This window comes from Felis catus, chromosome B3 (assembly GCF_018350175.1).
Source record: "Felis catus isolate Fca126 chromosome B3, F.catus_Fca126_mat1.0, whole genome shotgun sequence".
NCBI classification, from domain to species: domain Eukaryota; kingdom Metazoa; phylum Chordata; class Mammalia; order Carnivora; family Felidae; genus Felis; species Felis catus.
In genome coordinates, this window is record NC_058373.1 from 4139445 (window position 1) to 4158290 (window position 18846).

General features: G+C 48.2%; 1 protein-coding gene across 1 annotated transcript; it reads right to left on the minus strand.

The window, feature by feature from the left end:
- Nucleotides 1-495: 495 nt before the first annotated feature.
- Nucleotides 496-18334, minus strand: WHAMM (WASP homolog associated with actin, golgi membranes and microtubules). The gene is made up of 10 exons (XM_023254878.2): nt 17621-18334; nt 15889-16062; nt 14933-15083; nt 13701-13870; nt 12707-12872; nt 10363-10550; nt 8886-8972; nt 8534-8629; nt 3812-4235; nt 496-1548 (listed from the first exon to the last, which is right to left on the minus strand). The coding sequence occupies exons 1-10, from the start codon at nt 18209-18211 to the stop codon at nt 1250-1252; spliced, it is 2346 nt and encodes a 781-aa protein (XP_023110646.2). The 5' UTR covers nt 18212-18334; the 3' UTR covers nt 496-1249.
- Between the last annotated feature and the right edge of the window lie 512 nt (nt 18335-18846).

The following is an 18846-nucleotide window of genomic DNA, read 5'->3' on the forward strand; positions in this document are numbered from 1 at the left end:
TCCAGCCACTCGTGGAGGTCCAGGCTGCAGCAGTGGAAGGAGGTCCCGGATCCCTCCCGGCTGCAGCCCCTCGGGCCAGACTCACTCGGGGTGTAGTTAGTGAAGAAGAAAACAGAAGTACAACAGGTTTTGGTAAATCGCTTTTCTCTGGAAATAAAAGGAGGTCGGTTCATATTGTTCTGTGGAAACCCTGGACTGCTGTGGCCACGGCGAGGGTTTGAGGTTAGTGCGGATGCCCTGCGGTCTGAGAAACGAGCAGACGGACCGCCTTGCGTTTGCCCTTCCCCTTCCCGATTGTAACACGACGTGAGGCGGAGGAAGGATTCCAACGTGAGACTTTAGTTCCTGAGGCGAAGCATTATTCCCTCATCCTTAGTATTTGCTTAAGCAAATGTTTATCTAAAATCTTGTTAAAGACTTGACCCCCTCCTGCCCCCTGCCAGGCAGGGCCAGCTGTGTTCAGACAGTGTCTCATTTCCTCATGAATCACACTGATGCGTTATAAATAGTTCTTTATTACAAGTTTATATATGTGCTTGATACATAAAATATATTTCATTTAAAATATTTAAAAGAATTCCTGAAATGAAGCGGTTTATTCTGATTCTTGCTAAAACCATCTTCACATTCGAGCCTTTATCTCGTTTTGTTTATTTATGAGAGAGTGTGCAAGTACGTGAGCCGGGGAGGGGCAGAGAGCAGAGAGAGGAGGAGGATCCCAAGCAGGCTCCATGCTGTCAGCACAGAGCCCGGCACGGGGCTTGATCCCGTGACCTTGAGATCGTGACCTGAGCCGAAACCAAGAGTCGGACGCTCAGCCGACTGAGCCACCCAGGCGCCCCCACGTTCAAGCCTTTAAATGTGGGGAGGCCACTGCTCCACACAGACAGGAGGACACGGTCAGTAGCACAACAGCGCCGCTAAACGTAGTAGCATCACCTTTTTTTGGAAGAAGGGAATGATTCTAGATCACCCTCGGTGAAAAACAAGTACTCTTCTCTTACGCCGCTAATACTGTGGGTTCTTAGATCCCAACAGTTTGGTGTGTGCATGTCCCCACGTCTCTACGTCCCGCCCTGATTTTAGGAGCCACAACATTGAAGAAAGGCCGCAACGTCACACGAAGCCCCACTGGTCTCTGGGGCTGTTATGTGGCCGGGCCACCTGTTCACATGCCTTTACAAGAACAGACCTTGGGCCTGCGTCTCATTCAGGCGCTCGGGCGGTGCCGTTGGCCGTGGAGGAGAGCTCAGCGGTCCCACTCGCTGCCGGGGCTCGGCTCGTCACCGTCCTCCTCCTCCGAGTCAGCAGACACTCTCTTGATTCTCTGGAGTGCCGCCTTGATACTTGTCTCCAGGTCACTGGTTGGTTTGCTGCTGGGGCTCAGGTCGAGGCCGGAGTGAACTTTCCTCAGTTTGACCCCCTGCCTTATGGCAGCCAGAAGTTGCTCGTTGAACGAGGCGCGGGGAGGGGGCGAGGCGGTCACCTCCGTTCTCTGCAGAGGGGTCCTGCGGCTCCTTAAGGAGGCCAGCACTTCGTCCATAGATCCTGAAATTGAGCGGACAGAGCAAGGACCGTCAGAACCCACACTCTCTCTCCCCAAGGCGCCAGGGCGTTTTTGTACCAGTTATGGGTTACGTCGCACATAGGTTAATGACGCGGTTTCAGCAGATAATCATTCCGTGAAACAAATGCTTTGAGCACCTGCGAGAAAGGTCAACCGCTAGCTGCCTATTTGAACACAGGGTGGCTTAATCGCTAATATTTCACTTCGGCCACTCGCTGCCCGCCACTCCCTCAGAGTCACAGCAACTCAGGCACAGTCACGCACACCTTTCGTCCCAGTGGCTGTTTTACAAGATGCAGGTGTTGTCTTTTTGTGTGATCCTGAAGAGGGGTGAAAACCTAGGGTGCAGATAACCTGATCCAGTAAGCACGAGAGCTGCACACAGTTTCATTCAGTAAGTTGTATCTTCTCCGTGTTCCTTCCCTACAGTGGACCTGCTGTATTTCTCTAATTTCACCACTCTTTTTAAAAAATGTTTTAAGGAGTATTCATTTTTTCAGAGATAGAGACAGAGCACGAGCAGGGGAGGGGCAGAGAGAGACACACACACAGAATCCCCAGCAGGCTCCAGGCTCCTGGCTGTCGGCACGGAGCCCGACGCGGGGCTTGAACTCCCAGACCACGAGATCACAACCTGAGCTGAAGTTGGACGCTCAACGGACTGAGCCCCCCACGCGCCCCCTGACTTTGCCACTCTTGGATGTTAGTCAGCGGTGACTCATTCTGTGGCGGTGACGGGGGGAGGTCTACGCACAGGAAAAGGCTGGAAGTAGACTTTAGTCAGTGGCTCTGTGAGCCTGATGGGGGCCATGCTGGTGCATCTCTGCTGGTACCGGATAACTGCACCCGAGCGAACGTATGCCTTCTACCTGAGGGTGCACAATGCTGTCAAAACACAAATTCAATCAGAGTTTCAAGGCCTGGGTGAGGAGGAGCTATTTTCTCCTCAGGCACCTTGAGACCCCCGAGGGGGTAAAATCTTTGACCTCTACCTGCTGGAGATGGGGGCGCGACCGTGGTCACTAATGTAGAGGTGTCCGGGTGAGGCTTCAAGACGGGAGTCGTTTCTGGTTCAGGATTGAGAGGCCGTGCTCTAACAAAATACTAGTTCAGCCTGGATTTGAACCCACGACTTCTCATCACAGCTCCCTTCCAGGAGTGACAAAGCCTCACACTTGGTCAGTTCGGGTACTCACACTTTTTTATTCTTTGCAGTGAAACGGGGCAATGTGTGGGTGTGTCGAGGGCCTCCCAACACGGTGTGCGTTAACCCTGAACCGGGATGAGTCCCCCACAGAGGTCTGCTCACATCCAAACTCCAGGCCCAGGCATGTGAGCTCTTGCTTTCGCTACACTACGTTGTTGCAGACCCTGTGGAAATGGGCCAGCTGGGTCTCCTCCTAACAGTGTGGACGTTTTCATTGGTACCTGGTTCTGGATACAGTGACCCGTGAACTCCAAATAACCAGAATACCGGAACCACAGTTTGGAACCGTTTTTTTCCCACAATTCCCATCACCTACTGCAGAGATCTTGCGCGTTCTAGGTGGGGGCGCTCAGGCGTAGTCTTTGTAACAAGCGCACACGTTTGTCTAACACCCCCCCTCCCCTAAGCCGTAGGTTCTGAGTCTGGGCAGATTTAAGCCAGTCTCAACGGTCAGTGGATCAGACCAAACGAGAGCTGCAAGTCAGAGCTTCAGCCCTCCTTAAACAGAAGATTCGTGTATTCAGTGTACTGTACTTGCAAAGGCAAGACGTGGGCTGCTTTTTTTTTTTTTTTTTTTTTAACCACTTCATTTTAGAAAGCTCTCCCTAAGTAAGGTTTCTCAGTCCACCAGTCTGTGGAACAGCCAGGAATATTCTAATATTCCTCTGCAGTCAGTGCCAACCAATATTCTACTTAAGCCGCGACAATTTCATTCTGTAAATGACTCACAGACTCAACAGGAACACGGAGAATTCCAGGGGCCGAAGTCTTAAGAACCTGAAACAGGTGATGCGGCAACAGAGATCCCAAGTCACGTGACCACGGAATGTGTAGACCTGGTTTCTTCAAGGCGAGTTCGCATTTGTGAAACTCAGACTGTGCTGACTTTGCAGTCAGACAGCGACACTAAAGGCAGCGAGCACTGGGGAGTTTTAAGACCGGAGAGAATGCTGACAAAGCCTGATGGGAGGGGGACTGATTGCTTCCCCCGCCCCCCACCCCCACCAGCGCCGAGTGGGGGGAGCAGCAGCGGTTACCTGGGCCTCGGGGACCGGCTACGGCTGCGCAGTGGCGCGCGCTCACGGCAGGCGGTTCGCCCCGCAGGGGAAGCGGCTCCTCTGTCCCCGGAGTCCTCAGGGCCAAGTTCTGGCGATCTGCGTACGGACCAGGGAGGGGCGGCGGTGGCGGCGGCGGTGGTGGTGATGGTGGTGGTGGTGGTGGTGGTGGTGGCGGCAGCGGCGGCGACAGTTCCTCACTGGATTTGGAGCGTGTTTGGTCACCAGCTGGAACAGAGCTCTGGTCGGTATTTCCAGAACAGTCCCGATCCTCGCGGGTTTTCGCATCGCTGCCATCAGGTGTCTCCCCTGGGGATGCAGCCGTCTGCGGGGCGAGCCCAGCTGGCAGGTGCAGGGCCGCAGCCCCCGAGCACGGCGACGTTGCTGCAGACCCGCCCGGGCGCCTCTGGGGAGGAAACACGGGGTCAGAAAGCGGCCGCAGACTCGAACCATCCGAAGGGTGACGCTTGGTGCAAATGCTCTCGTTCAGAGTGGCTCCTCGTCACCCTGGATGGCCAGCCTGCCTACGAAGGCCGTTCTTACAGAGGAAGCATCCACATCCCTTGATAGATAATGCTTGCTCTGTGACAAAGACAGGCCAGTGTACATGCAGATGAAAACACTCCTAGTGTTAGTATGAACAATAAAACTCGAAAGAGCAACAACAGGAAGTTACTTCAGAAAACTATGGTGAACTTATTTAAAATAGTAGGCAGCAATGAAAAACCGTAAATAGTATGAAGTCATGAAACATCCTAAAAGAATACAGATGACGCGGTGTTAAATTCACAACCACGTAAAACAGCTGTCTGAAAAACTCCCCTGGAGTGGACCTCAAAGTGATGGTTATCACGTGTTTCTTTTCTCTAAGTTTTAGGTTTACAGTAAACTTTATAATTTAAAAATGTGAACTTAAAATGTTCTGGTCTCAGGGCACCTGGGTGGCTCAGTCGGTTAAGCGGGGGACTTTTGATTTTGGCTCAGGTCATGATCTCACGGTTCATGAGTTCGAGCCCTGCATCAGGCTCTGCACTGATAGCACAGACCCTGCTTGGGATTCTCTCTCCCTCTCTGCCCCTCCCCTGCTCATGCTCTCTCTCTCTCAAAAATAAAACAAAACAGGGGCGCCTGGGTGGCGCAGTCGGTTAAGTATCCCAACTTCAGCTCAGGTCGTGATCTGGTGGTTCGTGGGTTCAAGCCCTGTATCAGGCTCTGTGCTCTCAGGACAGAGCCCACATTAGATCCTCTGTCTCCCCCGCTTTCTGACCCTCCCCAACTCGCCCTCTCTCAAAAATAAACATTAAGAAATGCTAAAAAAGAAAAACATAATCTTATAAACGAATCCCGAGTGGTGGGAACGTGGTCCCTACTGTAGGCACTGACTAGCCAATAAAACACATAAAATGTTAATACTATGTAGCCATTAAAATGAACTAGATCTACCTATCTATCTGTAAATAAGAACACATCTCCAGGTAATTTAAGTGAAAAAAGAAACTGGCAGAGCATGTATACAATGGGATAATACTAATGTAAATTTAGTAGTAATACACCAAAAGGGCAATTCATGACAGAGTACAAGCATACCTCATCATATTGCCCTTTATTTTGCTTTGCAAAAATTGCATTTTTTTTTTAAATCAATTGAAGGCTCATGGCAACCCTGAGTCGAACAAGTCTGTCAGTGCTATTTTTCCAGTAGCACTTGCTCAGTTGGGGTCTCTGTGTCACATTTTGGCAATTCTTGCAATATTTCAAACTTTTTCATCGTTACGGTGATGATCTGTGATCAGTGATCTTTGCTGTTACTATTACAGTTGTTTCTGGGGCGCCCAAACTGTGCCTGTATAAGGCAGTAAACTTCACTGTTGTCTTATTCTAAGAAATGGCCACGGCCTCCGCCTTCTGCAGCCACTGCCCTGATCAGTCAGCAGCCATCGACATCGAGGCAAGACCCTCCACCGGCAGAGATGTTACAACTTGCCAAAAGCTCGCCGGATGGCATTTTTTAGCAATAAAGTATTTTTAAATTAAGGTATGTACTTTTTTGTAGACCTAATGCTATTCCTGCACACTTAATACACTGTAGTATAAACACAGTTTTATACGCGCTGAGAAACCAAAACATTCATTCGACTCGCTTCATTGTGGTGGTCTGGGGCAGAACCTGCACAGTCTCCAAGGTGTGCCTGCATTTCTCTCTCCTCCACATTTTTCTTCTTTTTTATTAAAAAAAAATATTTTTTAATGTTGATTTATTTTTGAGAGAGACGGAGCGTGAGCGGGGGAGGGGCAGAGAAAGAGAGGGAGACACAGAATCCTAAAACGGGCTCCAGGCTCTGAGCTGCCAGCACAGAGCCCGATGTGGGGCTCGAACTCGTGAATCACGAGATCACGACCTGAGCCAAAGTCGGACGTTCAACAACTGAGCCACCCAGGCGTCCCTCTCCTCCACATTCTTCTAAGCCTTTCCACGACAGAAGAGCGATGGCGGTAAGCCCCAAACCTCACGGATGCGGCTGCTGGTCATGCAGCCACCACACTGTGCCTTTCCGTCACCACATGCCGGGAGAATCAGAATCCTGGAGACCCTGCGCCAGACTCGGGAGGTCATCCAGCCATCCCCAAACCCCGAGGACCCCGCCTCGGCATCCGGGCACCGGCATGTCGCTGTGACCCTGGCCTGCTGAGTTCTGCCTCATGGTGCTGGGCAGTCCGTGTCCCCAGGGCTCACTCAAGACACACTAAATCCTTGACCTCCTAAGAGCCCAACCTATCTGGGCTCAACAAGTGTCACATAGCAAGTGATTCACTTCCCGTCTTCTCCCTCTCCTACTTTCCCCCTTCCAAATGTGCTCAGGTTGGCTTTGTCCCTTTGAGGGTGGCACTTCTTGGTAAACAGACCCCCCTCATTCTACAGAGGACTCATCTGTTCGTACATCTTAAAAAGTCCCGGGCTTTTCTCGAACTTCTTCACAAGTGACTGCTAGGAGGCTGGAAGAAACTCCATTCTCGAGGTTCTTGCCCCTACGTTTAAAGCCCACACACTCCATCCTGCCACCCTCTGGAGAAATCCACACCTCCAAAGGCCAAAAAACCCTCAGCTCGCACACCTTGGAGACAGGTTCCGTTCCAGACCACCACCAGTGTGAGGTCAACGTGTTAGATTTTTAAATTCATCCTTCTAGTCTATTGAAAGCACAGGTGGCCTGATTCTGTCCCCTTCCTTCGGTCTATCCCTCCCAACTCCAGATTTGAAAATTTGACCCTGATCGGATGCTTCGGGGCTAAAGAGCCGGACTTGCACCCCCAGACCCGTCCTCCATCCAGGCTCCATTAACCAGTGCCCTCGGGCGAGAGCTGACCAACCAGCTGTCCTGCGCCCATTCGCTCTACCTTCACCTGGTTTCACACAGCGTCCCTCCGGCTCACCCTCCCTCCTTCTGGAGGTGGGGTCTAGGCATCAGCAATTCTGATGTGCTGCCCAGGCAGGAGAAGGCCTCTGCGGCTCCAGAGTTAGGAGACAAGCGGCCGCACACAATCCCGAGCGACGCTGTGCCATCACGCGGGCCGCAGGGTTAAGAATTAAATGAGAAAGAACGGGAAATGTCTAGCACCGGGCTGGTATGCAGTTAGGCGCTGGTTAATGAGCACATCAGAAAACAAGTTGAGGTCAGCATGTCATGATTTATCACTCCAGGGGCCCCATTCCTTGGTAGCACAGCACACCTTCAAGACCTTATCCCGGAGTCCTGCCTGGGAGTGGGATGTTTTCCCTTGTGGGGCAGCTACGAACGTGGATCTGTGTGATGCAAACAGATTTATGTTTTATATTCAGCTAGTTTAACGTTATTTTTAAATGAGTAGCTACTTGTTTTTAAACCTATACACTTTTAACAGAGTACTTAACTATACCAGGTCACAGGGATTCCTTGGCTGCATTTCATTAAATTTTTGTTAATGTTTATTTTTGAGAGAGTACACACAGGGGAGGGGCAGAGGGAGAGGGACAGAGGATCCGAAGCGGGTCTTGCACTGACAGCAGTGAGCCTGACGTGGGGCTTAAGTTCACAAACCGCAAAATCGTGAGCAAAGTCGGGCGCTTAACCGACTGAGCCACCCAGGTGCCCCTCCTTGACTGCGTTTTACAGAATGTTAATAAAGTCAGGAAAAAGCAAGCGAAGGCTGAGGGCAATGTAACTGTTTTCAGTTTTTCTGGCTGGTCAACAGCATGGTGGGCAGAGTCAGCACCACTGGGTCAGGAGGAGAGAGCAAGAACCCTGGTGTCTTGCAATGTCAAAAATGTTAACATTTTCATATTCTTGTTTTTTACTTCTATACTAAAAATGATGGCATCTGAGGAACATTTTGTGTTCCAAATTATCGGTTCATAATACTTTATACTTTTCTCCTAGGATGGGCGGTCTTCATTTCTCCAGAAAATGGAGGTGAGGGGTAATTATTTGTAAAACTTACACCTTTATTTATCTTTTAATGTTTATTTTTGAGAGAGACAGAGAGAGAGACAAAGCTGAGCAGGGGAGGGGCAGAGAGAGGGAGACAAGAACCCGAAGCAGGATCCAGGCTCCGCATTGTCAGCATAGAGCCCGACGCGGGGCTCCAACTCACAAACCGCAAGATCACGACCTGAGCCGAAGTCAGACGCTCAACTGACTGGGCCACCCAGGCGCCCCTAGAACTTACCTCTTTAAATGCTCTCAATCGTTGGAGTGTCTTCTTGCGTTCCTGGTTTATCCATTCTTTTTTCTTTTGCTCCTCTTCTCTTATCTTGTCTCTTTTCTATATTTAAGCAAACGTGTATTTGTAAATTTCTCAAACTAAAAGTGTTGAGAAAGACAGGGTGTGTGATGCAACGTTACCCCCTCCCCGGGTCTCACCCCCATGTCCCCTCCCCAGGCTGCAGGACTGGACTGCAGTCTCCCCAGGATCAAGGCTGGCACCTGCCAGCCCCGGGCAGTGGAGCCCCAGTTTCTAGAGATCTAAGCCAGTGTGTCACATTATGCAAATATAAACCATGTTCTCTACAGCCACTTACCATCTGGATACTGTGATGCTGATGAAAGTGTTTCATACTTTCTGCAGCCAGTTGTAGTCGGAGCCGATGATTCTCTTTGCACTGATCCTGGGAGAATAATACAAGTCACGTACATGGTTTTTAATATTACTGTGGGCTCTAGCAAAGAAGTTTAAAAGAAGGCACTGTATTTGTGCTGTCACGTAAGGCGTTTGTTAATACGAGTTTCTGTGGTTCCAGGATCCTGCCTCCGCTAGCCTTGTGATATGTGCTGACGGGCGCCTTACAGGAGTCCACGGTACCCACTCATAGGACCACAGCTGTGATTCAGCGCCACGAAAGATGAAAAAGCAAATCCTCCAAGTGGAAATGAGAGGACACACAGGCAGTCCCCCGTTCTTAAATGGCACGTGTCCTAAGAATCTGTTTCAATGTGATTATTTTAAACTCAGCTCCTCATATTACAATAGTATTTCCAGTCATAACTGCATGACCATATGCAACCTACAAACACCTGAAAAATTCTACTAAAAACTGTATTTTAACTAAACTTAACCATTCTTAAGGTGTGTTACCTTTTTTTTTCCCCTTTTTTTTAATTTTAGAGAAAGTGTGAACAGGAGAGGGACAAAGAGAAAGAATCTGAAGCAGGTTCCATGTCAGCACAGAGCCCGACTCGGGGCTCCATCCCACAACCCTGGGATCATGACCTGAGCCGAAATCAAGATCAGACACTCAACCGACTGAGCCACTCAGGTGCACCTTTTATGTATTAATGAAGTTTTGGGCGGTTTTTGTTTTTGTTTTTTTAAGTTTTATTTTTGTTTCTTTTGAGAGACAGAGCACCGGGGAGGGACAGAGACAGAGAATCCCAAACAGACTCAACACCATCAGTGCAGAGCCTGATGCGGGGCCCAAACCTCCAAACGGTGAGATCATGACCTGAGCCGAAATCAAGAGTCGGATGCTTAACCGACTGAGCCACCCAGGCACCCCATATCGCAGAGTTTTTAAAAATTAAGAAAAAAAAAAAAAAACACTCACCAAATACAAGGATTGAAATGAGCTGAATATTATTTCTAATATTCTACAATCAACGTTTACAATAAATTTTAGAAACAAATTTTAGAATTTACTCCAGCTGATTATGAGAAGCTTCTACCTATTGTGATTTTAAAAATACCTGTGTATGTAACAGGTATTCAACAAACAATTGTTGAACAGATCGATCAAAATCTAGAGATTGTGGTAAATGCTTAAATCCCAAAAGACACAGAATCCTTTTCAAAAGGATTATACTTTTAAAAAGTATACTTTTAAAAAGTATACTTTTAAAAAGTATTTTATTATACTTTTCAAAAATATATATATTTTTTCTTTAATTGCAGCCATTGGTATCTATATAAACACGCAAGAAATGAATCACTGTGTGGTCGAGAGCCTTATCTTGAGTGGAGGAATCCTTGAGTGGGGAGAGGAGAGCCGCCGGGCTGCCCACCCGTCTGTTCCTGAGACAGGCCCTCCGGGCGCAGATCCTGCCCCGCTTGCGCTCCAGGCGCTGGTGCTGCCGCCTCAGCTCTGCCGCCTCCAGGTCCTCGTCGCCAGGCAGCCCCGCCACACAAGCCACGGCCTCAAGTTCCTCTGCACTCTCACATGGGTCGTAATAGACAACTTCCCCCTCTTTATCTAGAAACATAGTGGTGACATTTAAAACGTGTTTGGTATAAAAAATAACACATGAAGATACCTTCAGTGTAAGGGAAGTACGGGAGACTTGTAACCCCGCCACCCAGGGAGAGCTGCTGTTAGCACCATGTGTGTGTGTGTGGGGGGGGGGGGGGAGGGGGTGTAGACAGACAGACACACACACACACACACACACACACACACACACACACACACACCAGTAACAGTGCTAAGAGGACATTTTCCATGTGATGGAAAGAGAACTTCAATGGCAACACAGTATTCTCTCATTGAAGCACTCTGTATCGTTAGAAATATTCCAAGTTCCATTCTTATCAAATTCACCGTGATGAACATCTGAACATAAAGTCTTTGTGTACATTTTTATTACTTCCTTAGAGATGAATAGTCAAGGCTCTTGGCAGCTAGCACTCGATCGCCCTCCAGAAAGGAAACCCACATTCTGCCAGCAGTGTCTCATTAAGGTGCCTTAAAGACATTTAATCGTGATTACGTACATATCTTTTAAAAATACACGCTAATTGTGACAAATCCTAGCTCTGCAGAACTAAATAAAATAGAAAGTGAAATTTTCTTCTTCCTTTCCCAAACCTTGGGGAGCCCATTCCCAAAGGAAAACATTATGAACAATTTGGCATGCATCTTTCTGGATTAACTCTTTCGGTAGGATTTTTTCCTAAATATGTAAAATGCTTATAACCTGAAATTACTGCAAAGTTTTTTGAATACTCAGGATTCAATTAAATGTTCAGATTTGGTATGGCTTAACCCAGTGAGCCACCCAGGAGCCCCAAAGAGATTTTTTTTTTTTTTTTACTCACAAACATACTAAAAGAAAACATAAGTAAAATATTGATATAATTTGGGGATGAGGAGCATTTTGCCAAACATAACAACAAACACGGGAAGACTTCACCAAAAGCAGATAGGACTTCATAAAAATTAAGTATTTCTGCAAGGCAAGAGAAAGCAAATGACAAGGAGAAGTTTTTGGCAACATTTGACAGACACTAGAGTAATAGCCTTAGTACAGAAAGGGAACATTCCAAGAAAAATGGGCAAAGACCACGGATAGGCAGTTAATGAAAGAAATACAGACAGCCAGTACACATACAAAAATGTGCCTACTATACTTTTTTTTAAAATTTGTTATTAAGAGACAGAGTCAGAGCATGAGCAGGGGGGAGGCAGACAGGAGGGAAGACACAGAATCCAAAGCAGGCTCCAGGCTCTGAGCTGTCAGCACAGAGCCTGACATGGGGCTCAAATTCACAAACCATGAGATCATGGCCTGAGCCTAAGTCGGAAGCTTAACTGGCTGAGCCACAGGCGCCCCATGCCTGCTACACTTACAATTAAAGAAATGAAAACTACAAGATGCCATTTTCTTCTATCAGGGAGGCAAGAATTGAAAAGAATGCTGTTAAGTATGGGGAAACAGGTGCTTTCATAATCTGCTGCGGGGAGCGTCTTTCTGCACAACCTCAACCCACAAGGCCATTGTATAGTATGGAATTTAGAAGTCAGAAAATATTAGAGGCCAGGAAAAAATGTATACTGAAGGACTATTACAGTGTAAGCAGGTACGTGTCAAGATGTAAAATTTGCACTGTCCTTGACCCAGCAATTCCATCTTAGGAAATTTATTCCAAAGAAACTCTCTCTCTTACATGCAAAGACGTGTAGAAGAAGGCTCCCCACTACACTACCGTTTGCAAGAGTGAAAAACGAAATCACGGTACGTACACATAATGAATGCTGTGCAGTCATTAAAATTTTTCATGTTTTTCTTACTCAAATGGAAAGATGGTTTTTAGGCATTAAATGAAAAGTGGCTACTCTACAGGGTATATACTTTTGGTTTAGAAATTGATATTTACTCCTACACATCAGCATATAACCAAGGCTATGTCAGGATCTATAGATGATGGAACTGGGGTGATAACAGTTTCCTTTGTTTTGCTGTGTGTTTAATGATGAATTTATCATCTGAAAAACAAAAATGCTAAAAGGAAACTTCAGGAAATTTCAGCAGATGTTTTAGACAACTTATAAGAAGTGGTAACACAGTCTTGGTATTTTCTTGAAGGCGTGATTTAAACATTTTCACATACCCATTTAAGTATAAATCTTACCTCTTATAAGCCTTTTAATTGAGTCCAACTGTGTAATAAGCAGTATTTCTTCATATTTTAATATCTCGAATTTAACCTCATACAGTTCTAATTGGACTTCATAATACTGTATTTCTAATTCATCGACAACGTCCGTATTTTTTTCTTGTTCTGGAAGATCTTCCATCTGGTTTTCATGGAAAAAGTAAGAGCAGGTTAAAATAACTAGCACATTAAAAGCAAACGTTAGATGCATTTGAGCAATATTCTATTCTTTGCTTAATACCAAATATAAAACTAACAGAGAGGAAACCTTTTTCCATTTCATTTAATAAAACAAAAATGCCTTACTTGATGTTTGTTACAAATATTTTAACTTACCCTTGAAACATATGAAAATATTTAGGCTTTTGAAAAAGTAAATGACCGTGAGGCATTTGCAGCGTTTCCTGCTTCACACTCCTACCATTAGAGGAAGAAATTTAAGTGGCTATGATCCTGGGATAAAGTACCTTTTTATTACCCTCAAGTCATGCTGAAACACTGCTTGATTGATTTAAGTATCTCATCTACTTCAGGGCTGAGCTCAGTGTTATTATCAGGAGCACCCTACAATATATTTCAAAAACATCTTGACCGAAAGGAAGTTTCCTGCCAACCTCCCACGGTCTACATTCACAGCCAGTAGAAGATGTGCAGTCAGTGCAGCCAGGAAGCTCTAACCGTGTTTGGAAAGAAAGGCACTATCTCAAAGTGTTTTTCTGTTACTTTAGATTTTTTTTAAGTTTATTTATTTTTGAGAGAGACAGAGCAAAGGAGCGAGGGGCAGAGAGAGAGAGAAAGAGAGAATCCCAAGCAGGCTCTGCCCTGTCACCAGAGGGCCTGCCGTGGAGATTGAACCCACAAACTGCTAGATCATGACCTGAGCCGAAACCAAGAGTCAGACCGACTGAGCCACCCAGGCGCCCCTAAAAGTATGTTTTTTTAAACCAAGTTTCATTTGTCTTTATCTTACCTTTCCCTGAATTTCAGCTCTTTTGTGATTTAAACACAACTCCTTGGCCCTCATGAGCTGCAGGGTCTCTTGGGCCAACATCAACTTGAGTTTTTCTAACCTGGGAGCTGCCGTGGCCCAGGCAGCTTGGCCAAACCTCTTCTCATCCTGTTCCATTTGTTTCTGCATTCCTGTCGGATTGGAATTAATAAAATAAAACATAATTACAACTCACCAAAAGGAAGAAAAATGTATCCCGAGCTAATTCTTTGTTTACTGCCTCCCACGTCACTTACAAAACATCCCTTTTAAAAGAAAATTTGTTTTATTTTAATGACCTTTTATTGTCACAAAAATAAAACATACATAAAAACTTTAGATACTTCATTTTAGAAAAAGAGAAAAATAATAAATCCTGAATCTCACCTAGTAGAGGTGATTATTTCTTACATTTTGGTGCATATACTTCCAGACTGTTTCTATGTCTGTCCGGCTAGACAGGCAATTTGAACCAAAACCAAAAAATAAAAACACCCCACGAGATCATCATTCCTTTTTGTATTTTATTTATTTCACTTGATAGATAGTGGAAGTGTCACCATTCACAAAAAACAGATCTAGAGAAGCATGCTTAATAGCTACATGGCATTTCACTTTACGGATGTAACTTAAACTGGGAGACGCTCGGTGTCCCGTCTGGAGCCATCATCAGCGACTTACAGATGAGACAGAAGTCCTTGTCCCCCACCCCCATCCCTGCCGTCTGCCGCATTCTTTCCCACCATGTTCCCCCGCTCATCTCTGCTCCAGCCCCGAGACTCGACGTTCCTCACACTTGCCAAACTCCCTCCAGCCAGAGCACCTCTGTGAGTGCCCGTTCCTCCTCCTGGAACACTCTTCCCTCACTGTGACGCTCTCTCCGCTCCCACTGACCCTCCAGATATCAGGGCAAGGGCTATTTCCCAGAGGCCTTCACTGACCTAGTGAAGGAGCCTCGTTCCTCTCGGTGGCTCTCAGAGCCCCGTGCTTCTCTCCTTCATGTGGCCAGTTGTTAACTGCCATTCTCCATGTGTTTGAATGAATATATAAATAGGATTTCTCTGCCCTCACCAGACTGTGCAGTGTCTGTTTATACTTCTCCTTACACTGAATCCCCAGCTCCTAGAAAACACAGCGCCTGGTGTTCAAGAGGCACTCAAATGTTTTTTGAACAAAATGAAAATGACACACGTCTTAGTATTTTAAATTGTTACCTGCTAGCGCTTTTACTGTTTCTTTAAAATAATTCACTGTGATGTCCTGAATAGAGACGACAGCTTCTTCAGCCCTTCTGCTCCATTCTTTGGCTTCCTTCTGCAAGGCCACTATCCTTTTAGGACCCAGATCATCCTCATTCAAGGATTTCTACAAAAGAAGGGAAAACTGTATCAGTAAGAGAAAATAGTAATGTAGAGCCGTAGGAAATTGAAGGGAAATTGGACACATGGATGATTTCAGCTACTTTTATTACCACTACTTAGTTGATTCAATTTCATTCATTCAGCAATTCCTTACTGAGTATGAATAAGGCTCTAAGCTAGGCACCACCTGGAAGACAAAAGGATACTCTGGGGCATAAAGAAAAAGAAAAACCTACTTTCAATGTGCATTACTAGAATAACATTTTCTGGAGAGGCATGCTATCAAGTTATGTTTCTCTAACACACAATTGTTTAGGGGCGCGTGGCTGGCTCAGTCAGTGGAGCATGCAACTCTTGATCACGGGGTCATGAGTTCAAGCCCCACGCTGGGCGTACAGATTACTTTAAAAAATAAAATAAATGTGGGGCACCTGGGTGGCTCAGTTGGTTAAGCATCCGACTTTGGCTCAGGTCATGATCTTGCAATCTGTGGGTTCGAGGCCCACGTCAGGCTCTGTGCTGACAGCTCAGAGCCTGGAGCCTGCTTTGGATTCTGTGTCTCTGTCTCTGCCCCTCCTACAGTAGCACTCTGTCTTTGTCTCTCTCTCTCTCTCTCTCTCTCTCTCTCTCTCTCAAGAGTAAATAAACACTAATAAATAAATAAATAACACCTTGATACAGCCCCACTATCATCTAAACAGAAGGGTGAACCCAAAGTGCAAACACAGACTGAAATCTTAAATGTGATGAAAGAAACAACATGTGACAAATAGTAAGTCTGATAATATAAAAATATAAAGAAAACATACCAAAATATCAAGCTTACATAAGGTTGCAACTTCTCTCATATCCCTAAACGGCTGCAGCAAATACTGGAAGAACATGGTTGCCACCGTAACTAATTCCTGGTAGCCTTCATCTTCCTCTCGATAGACTTTCATTAATGCCACCATGGTGTGGGCTTTATCATGCTCCTGAAGAACCTAGAAGACAAAATGTAAATAAAGCTCAGTATGGACAGTATTTATAAGCTCATAACAAACAAACAAAACTAAAGAAACCTTAATGTCCTAAAGTTTAACTTTTTTTTTAAGTTTATTTATTTATTTTTGAGAGAGACCGAGACCACACCAGTGGGGGAGGGTCAGAGAGAGAGAGAGAGAGAGAGAGAGAGAGAGAGAGAATCCCAAGCAGGCTCTGTGCTGCCAGCGCAGAGCCCAACTCAGGTCTTGAACTCACGAAACCATGAGATCATGACCTGAGCCAAAACCAAGAGTCAGAAGCTCAACCTACTGAGCCATCCAGGCGTCCCAATGTCCTAAACTTTAAAAATTTAAATACCGATTAAATATTAAAAAGCTATTGTCCTCCAACCAAAATGCCCAATAAAACAAGAATGGGTAAATTAAGCCATGGTATATCCACGGTAGAATATCATTACTGTAATCATCCAGTAGTCGACACCACTAACAAACTCCTTTTATAAAATCATTTTAATTGTAAAAGTTCATTCTATATGTAGCTTGAGAAGATGTAATTAAGATTTTGAAATGGGACTGAATTCTCCTCTCACACCCCTCTTCTGCAAAAGAATGCACAGAGAGGCCGCTCAGTCGGTTAAACTAACCTTAGGCTCTTGATTTTGCTCAGGTCACATCCTCACTTTTCCTGGGTTTTAGCCCTCCCTCCCACCCCACTGGACTTTAAGCTGCCAGCCCAGAGCCTTGTTTGGGATTCCCCCCCCCCTCCCCCTCCCCCGACTCACTCTCAAAATTAGACATTAAGTAAAATTCAAGAGAAGGCACAGAAAAATCATCCAGATTAAGAATGGCCTATAATGAGAACGGACAGGGGGTCGGAGCACTAAATCTTGGCTACCCACAGTAAATTGTGGATACACACGCCACATTGTCTCCTAAACCCTTTGGTGAACTCGTGTCCCCCTCCCCTTAAGTTCTGTAAGTCTGCCAAAGAATGAATTCTTCGGTTTCCCAAATGACCTCCTTCAAGCTTAGAACAGCACTCCTGTTGCTATTCCAAATCGATGAAGCTCACACACACCCCCACCCCCCCCAGCCCCGCTTTCCATTTGACCGAGTCTGCGTTATTTTCACCACCTGTCTCCTAGAGGCCCCTTGATCTTCTAAAACACTAGGTCTCTGTTATTCCTGTTCCCTCTTTCGCAGAACCTGAAAGTGGTTACATCTAGTCCGTGTTGTCGCCTCCCCCGTGTACTAAGGGACGTTCCCAGTTCCGCTTTCGGTATTCCCCGAATACGACCGCCGACTCCGCCAGCGATCTCAGAGAACTGGCTCCCCACCTGGGATGAACCCCGACCCGCCTGCGCACGCCCGCTCCCCGAGCCTCGCTGCTCCCCTGCAGGTGACGCGCGCCTGCACACCTGCGCGCGCCCCGCCCGGTCCCCGCCCACCGTCAGCTGGCTCCCCCGCAGCCGGGCTCCGGGACAGCCCCCACCCCCACGCCGGCCGCACCCCTGCAGCGACCCCTAACCCAGCGCGGCGGGAGGAGGCCGGCGCGTACCTGGCACAGCCGCGCGCCCGCCGCGGCCCACCGCGCGCGCAGGGCCCGCTCCCGGAAGTTGCGCGGACTCTCGCAGTCGGCCGCGCCGCCCTCCGCCGGGAAGAGCGCGTCGCGCACCGTCGCGCCGCCGCAGCCGGTGGCCGCCTCGCCCAGGTAGCGCTCCAGCCGCGCGCACAGCTCCTGCAGCGCCGCGTCGCCGGGGCCCGCGCGCGCCGGCCACACCAGCGCCCACAGGCCGAGCCCCAGGCCCCAGGCCCCGCCGGCGCGCGCGTCCAGCTCGGGCGGCAGCGGCGGGAAGCAGCGCTCCAGCGGCGGCCACAGCGCCGCCAGCTGCCGGTGCGCGCCGCGGAGCCCGGCGGCCGACAGCAGGCCCGACCAGCTGGGGGGGGACGCGGCGGGCTCGGGCTCGGGCCGGCTCCCCTCGCGCCGCCGCCGCCGCTGCGCCGTGCGGTCGTGACAGGTCACCGCGAACTTGCCCTCCGCGTCGTTCCAGGCCACGAGGAAGCGCAGCTGGTGCCGCTCGGGCACGGCGAAGAGGTCCTCGCGGACCGGCACCCAGCCCTCCAAGCTGTCGGGCTGCTCGTCCTCCATGGCCGGCGGCTCAGCGGCCGGAGGGCTCGGCTCGCGCGGGCCCGGCCTTCCCGCACCCCCGGCGGCCCGCCGCGGACCGCGACATTCTTCTCCAACTGTGCTGGCGTCAGCTCCCCGACGCGCAGCCCCCTCCCCCTGCGCCTCTGATTGGCTGTCGGCGGCCTGGGCGGGTTCTCGGCAGCCAGTGAGAAGGTCAGAAGCCCGTGTCTGTCCGGGCGGTCGGAATCCAGCCCTGTCGCAACCCTGCCCGGAGCCCGAGAATTACCTATCTTGCCTCACCTTTTCCACCTTTGTACACAGTGAATTAGGAAAAGCGACCGAGTTATCGCCATCGCCTCCTGCGGTAAACTTCGAACCCGTTGAGAACGGGGACCGACTGTGGTCCTCGCTCACCAGGGCGCTAGAGAACACACGCGCCCAAGAACGGTGCAAACTTGCTGGAGGCCACACGTTACATCAGACGTTAAGAGTTATTTACTGAGGGCCTCTGAGCGCCAAGCACTGAGTAGCAGCCACACATTTGTTATTATCAATTCAACAAGCTTTCATGGAGCGTGTGCTGTGTGCAGGTTTGGGGGCGGGGGCGGTGCCGTGGGGCATACGCAAAAATCTCTCTCTCTTTCTGTCTTCAAAGC